At 36.2% G+C, this 5,879-nt stretch overlaps 2 protein-coding genes across 2 annotated transcripts in view; both read right to left on the reverse strand.

The window, feature by feature from the left end:
• LOC117167957 (kinesin-like protein KIF13A) overlaps positions 1 to 5,879 on the reverse strand; it is a 576,826-nt gene that overhangs the window by 537,431 nt on the left and 33,516 nt on the right. The window lies entirely within an intron of this gene.
• On the reverse strand, positions 1,349 to 2,129 carry LOC117167956. The gene is made up of 2 exons (XM_033353224.1): positions 1,955 to 2,129; positions 1,349 to 1,876 (listed from the first exon to the last, which is right to left on the reverse strand). The coding sequence occupies exons 1-2, from the start codon at positions 2,034 to 2,036 to the stop codon at positions 1,635 to 1,637; spliced, it is 324 nt and encodes a 107-aa protein (XP_033209115.1). The 5' UTR covers positions 2,037 to 2,129; the 3' UTR covers positions 1,349 to 1,634.

Genomic DNA, 5,879 nt, shown 5'->3' on the forward strand with positions numbered 1-5,879 from the left:
CAGCCTTGGAGGAGATTATGTTGAGAAATAAAAAAAAAAATTCTTAAAAACGTTGTTTTTCTTGGTCAGGCCGGAAACTTATCAATCCACCCTCGTATACCAAAGATTTGGATGTAACATTTAGTTAAAACAATAAATTGTTTCTTCAAAATGCAATATTTTAAAACCAATTTATTTATATATGCCGAGGGGTCTATCACTCCAATATTCATGATACCTTCACTGAATATTCCTATACACTTATTCTTTCAATATTCTTGGTTTTCTGGATATTCTTTCTATTCTCATACATTTTTGATATTTCAAAATATTCCGAAATATTCACAAATATTTTGACATATTCCTCAATTTCCCTTTGCGCTCTACACGTTTTTGAAGATTCTCAAAAAAAAAAAACTATTTAACGGGATTTAACGATTCTTTTGAATTAAAAAAGATTGAAGTTTATAAATGAATTTCAAAAGATTTCAAACAATTTTAAAAGATTTTAGAAGTGTTCCAAAATATTTAAAAGAGTTCCAGATATTTTTAATGAATTTAAGAGATTTTAAGTAATTTTTAAGACTTTTTAAGGAATTTCGGGTAGCATTTAAATGAGTTTTAAGATTTTAAGGTAATTCTGAAATATGAATAATGTTCTTGAATTCTTTAAAGTATGTTAAATCTTTTGAAATCTTCGGAAATTTGTGGATATCCTTTAAAATCTATTAAATTTCTGAAAATATATATTGCATTTTTTTAAATCTTTTGAAATATCTTAAAATATTTGTGGAATAAGTTTAAATTTTGATTAAGCACATAAAATATACAATAATGCTTCGTAATATTTCTAAAATCTAAAATCTTAGTACATATATTATAAGTGTAACAATATTTTTTACAAAATTGGTCACAAAAATTTGAAGATGGCCTTCCACAGCTGTAGATTATATTTCAGATTTTTGTTTGCATACTTCAAGCTAGGCTAACCGAGAAGTTTTAGGCGTTAGGAATGCGAAACTTATAAGGTTCGAACCTCCGCGGCGAATAAAAACTTCCATAGCGTGCGATTATAAATAGTACAGTGATTGTGTAATAATAAATAATTGTGTGCTTAAACATGTGAACAAATATTAGAGTATAATAGTAATAATATATAATAACATAGAAGATTAATTTTTTGTGGCGAAAAATCGGTTACGATTTTATAGAACTGTGTTCTATAGTTTCGGGACTAGTTCAACGCAATGTAAAACAAAGACGATTTTAACTTTGATTAAATTACCCAGCGTATCCCCTACTATATATTTTATATATATTTTATGTATAAAAACATGCACATAATTAAAATTTTGTATTTAAACAAAAAGTCTAAATTTGAATTTTCAAAAAAGTGCTTAATTTAGACCATATTTAAATACATGAACATAACTGTAACATAGGATTATTTCTCAAACAATAACGCCTTTGAGACTGATGATAGAAATAATAATTGGTTGAGACGTTTCCCCAAGAGTCTGTTTCGCAGCTTCGTCATGATGAGTCCTGATTTGGAAAAAACCCTTTCGGATGGAACCGACGTTGCCAGGATTGGAAGGTATTCCATGGCCACTTCATAAAGGTGCGGATAATGCGGCTTCATGTCATTCCATTCGTCAAAATGGATTGAATGTTCGTGACGAAACAGCTCTGTTTAGGTACTGGGTGATTTCCAGTGGGAATCCTCCTGCATTATCGTTGATAGTACCAGGCTGTTTCTCATGTGCCATATTGGCGAAGCGTACCCAAATATCATTCAATTTTGTAGGAGCTACGGATGGTAATGTTGGCGCTGTTTCTTCTACCATGACATTTGAAGCATTCGATTCCGCCCTGATTTTCAATTTCACTTCCTTCCCTGAAATAAAAAACTGTAATTAACATGTGTATGATTGAAGGACAAATTATTCAGAAAAACCTAAACTTAAATTATTACAGATTGCTTGAACAGCGTCGGACACAGACGGAGCACTCCGGAAGGGTATCTTTTCAAATCGGGTATCCAATAAAATGGCCATAGCAGCAAGCTTCAGATTCTCGAGGTTTCCAAACCTTTTTTCGAGTTCTGTCAGTAATCACTCTTTCAAATTAAATGCGGCAGCATGACACCAGAGGAATGCATTTGCTTAAAGTGACAGACTGCTCTGCACAAACTTCCTTGGTTACTTGGTCCAATGGCCTGAGCAAATCCCGTACCTCCGTAACAACTTCTTCCTCATAGGTCGTGATTATTTCCGGTGGTTTCTCCTTGCTCGCCTTCTCCCTCGCAATTTTCGCCAAAAATCGCCGAATGAAATCTGACAACTTCAGAAATCGGTCCAGCATTTGGTACACGGAGTTCCACCACATCCGCACTTCCTGGATGAGCTTCAGACACTCCGGCTCTGCCTTATCCCATTCTTTCATTTGAAGACTCTTCAATTCTTCTGTGGCCCTTTCGCTTCTTCGAAAGAACCCTACAATCTTTTTATTTGTTTGAGAGTTTGTTTCAGTGGTTTGATTGTAGTTAGCCCTGGCTCCACATCATGAAAGTCATCATCGTCGTCGATCGGATCCTCATCGCTGTTGTCGGGTTGTGGCACCGGAAGTGCACCATCTTTGACCTTTTCATTTAAGCCAAGGTCATTTATTGCCGCGATATTCAAATTATGTGCGAAGCAGGCTATGTGCTTCGTTGCGCCAAAAACCCTTCTACAAGCGGCGGCGATGTTCGCCCCATTGTCCGTGACGACAGCCTTCACATTCTCAAGGTGTATGCCCCAATCTGCGATGATTTCTGTGAGAGACAAGTTCTCAATGGTCTCCCTTTGGGGCATAGGTTTCGCTCCGATCGTCACAGATTTCATTTCAGTATCTAAAAAAAAATTGCTAAATAAATTCTAATGCTTGTTTAAATTGGTTAGATACATATATAATTTATATAAAATAAAAATACCATCCAAATAGTGTACAGTGATTCCCACAAAACTCTTCGTAGTCATTCACTCCGTCCAAATGTCTGTGGTGAGTATCAAATTTTTCTGCATGGAAAGAATGCCCTTCACTTTGTCCTGCAAAACCTTGTATTTCGCTCGCAATGGATTGTAAAATTAAATTTTTAAAAATAACTATAAAGTACATACATTTATTTAATTTTTGATACAATTATATTGTTCAAGAAATAAGATTTTGTTTTTAAAAAGAATGGCTTGAAGGATCAATACTTAGCGTGCTGTCTTGTAAAAAAATGCATAAGTCTGCACCTGAGTAGTTAATAACGCTCGTAGCCGCTCGTAATTGTATACATACAACATCATCGCAGGATGTTTCAACCATCGTATTAAATTATTTGAATTGACTTATAACATTCTAATCTCATCAGTCCTTCACTTAGTCCGTGGCTATGATGTATAACCGGGTTTACCCGAGTGAAAGTTTAATAATAATAAGAAAAATAATAGCTGCTATCAAAATGGAAGTGGAATGGCAGTTTCTTATTGATGAGCTTGCCTTGGAAGATATCGATAACGAAGACTTGATTGATGCTGAAGGCATAGGTGCTAGGGATAATGAGCATCATGCACCGGATCTATTAGAACCACATCCGGATACTACTAACGATGATGTGGATAGGAAAATCTCAGAAAAACTACAGCACCTGGAAAGGAATTTTGTTCACGCTTTACTAGAGTTCAGATATGTAGAACCAACACTAAGGCATTCTATGCCTAAAATGAACATCACAAATGATCTGCGTGCACTAATAGCACATCTCGACAGCAAGGTTTTACCTACGTATTTGAACGTAGCACAAACTGCGTTAGAGGTGCAAACTCTTATATAATGTGCAGCTGTGGCAACCGTTAGAACGTTGGGCCGGAAAACTAGGCCTGCAAATGCCGTTTTTGACCCAGCAAGGGATCGAGATCCACCATGGAAGATCAGGTTGGATATGGATGTCAGTAAAGTGAGGTGCAAATTGGGTCCATTAACTCAATATAAAAAAGGAAATAGAACCAGAAAGCTGATGAACCATGTTACTAAAATCATCCACCCTCGGCACATCGAGACATTAACACCAGCAATATTGGATGAAATTCTAAACTCTTAACGACAGAGACTTGATGTTCTTGCTGCCAGACTGCGTCGGTACACGAAAAGTAATGCACAAAGGGAACAAAATCAAAACTTTCAGACAGATGAAAGAAGGTTCTATCGTGAACTGAGATTAAAGCCAAATAACCACCAAGGCACCGAAGACCCTCAATTAGAAGATATGACTAACTACTGGTCGGGCGTATGGGGGAAAATGAACAGCTGCAATTTGGACACTGCGTGGTTCAAAATGAAGGAAGTAAGGGCAAGCAATAGCCCTGAAATTCATCTGACAAACATCACAGCTTTAGATGTTTCAGCGGTCTTGAAAAGGGCTAGTAATTGGAAAGCTCCAGGTCCGGAAATAGTGCACAAATTCTGGTACAAGTACCTGACGGGTGTGCATCTTGCGTTGGCAAGGTGTTTTCAGAAGATCATTGAACACCCAGATCTGATGTCAGGTTTTATTCTCCAGGGTACTACGTATATGATACCAAAAAAACCAGACGCTCAAAATCCATCTGACTTTCGACCGATAGCCTGTCTTCCAAAAATTTATAAATGTCTTACAGCTATCATTGTAGATAAAGTATATTCTCATTGTGACGAGAATGACATTCTTACAAAAGAACAAAAAGGATGTTGTAAAAACTCACGAGGCTGTAAAGATATAGTCACTATAGACGCTGTTGCCATGACACAAGCTCGTAAGCATCAAAGGAACTTACTCTGAAGTCTTGAAGCTTGAAGTCTTAAAACTTTACAAAACCTGCCCACGCATAATTGACATTCGAAGCCATGCGATGAGGCTCTGGGGTAAAAGAATCAAGCATTTTGATCATGGGCAATCAAGGATAACAAGATCAATATGCTTTACGACGGGTATATTTCAAGGAGACTCCTTCAGCGCACTATGGTTCTGTTTAGCGTTGAATCCATTGAGCAAAACACGAAACAGCATGTCTCATGGGTTCAGAATTCATGATAATGAGGATGACCATCAAGTGACCCATCTTCTTTACATGGATGACTTGAAGTTGTACGCTAGTTCAGCCCAGAAACCGAAGAGTTAGAGAACGAGTTCGAAAATGACTACAGGCGAATCATATAAATATCTGGGTATTCTTGAATCTAAGGGTATTCCACATACGATAGTTAAGACAATGCCTTCACTACGAGACTCAGATTGATTATGAAGAGTTTTCTCAACTCGGCAAACAAAATCAGGGCGATCAACACATGTGCCTAGATGCAAAAGTGTTGTCAGGCGGCTTGGAAGTCGCCGGACATTCAGGTGAAATTTCTTGAAATTGATTTTACATGAAAAAGTTTGAAACAAAAGTTGGCTCACTCCCAGAGATGCATATTTTCATTGTTAAATCATTTTTTGATAAAATTGATATATTTTGAGAAGAGTTTGAATAAAGGAATACCATAATAATAAAAAACCGTTTTTCTTGAAAACAAGTTATTTTTCGAAAATTATTAGAAGACAAAAGGTACTCTATCACAGGTATGCTCCAAGATTAATACGAAGTATTTTATCAAAATGATAATATTGACCAAGTTATTCGCATTTCTCCTTCTTTTCCCCATTTTTTCTATCACCTGGTGTATGCTTAGCAATTTAAAAAAGTTGTGCTCAAAATTAGTACACGAATAGAGTAAGTCTTGTGTAAAGAATTGGTCGCACAGTGGGGTGAAATCGGAAAACGAGGTTCAAAATGACATTTAGAACGCAATTATGCACCGATTTTAGAATTTTTTTTTTGAAAAATTCAGAACTA

The sequence above is a fragment of the Belonocnema kinseyi genome, chromosome 2 (assembly GCF_010883055.1).
Source record: "Belonocnema kinseyi isolate 2016_QV_RU_SX_M_011 chromosome 2, B_treatae_v1, whole genome shotgun sequence".
Lineage (NCBI taxonomy): Eukaryota > Metazoa > Arthropoda > Insecta > Hymenoptera > Cynipidae > Belonocnema > Belonocnema kinseyi.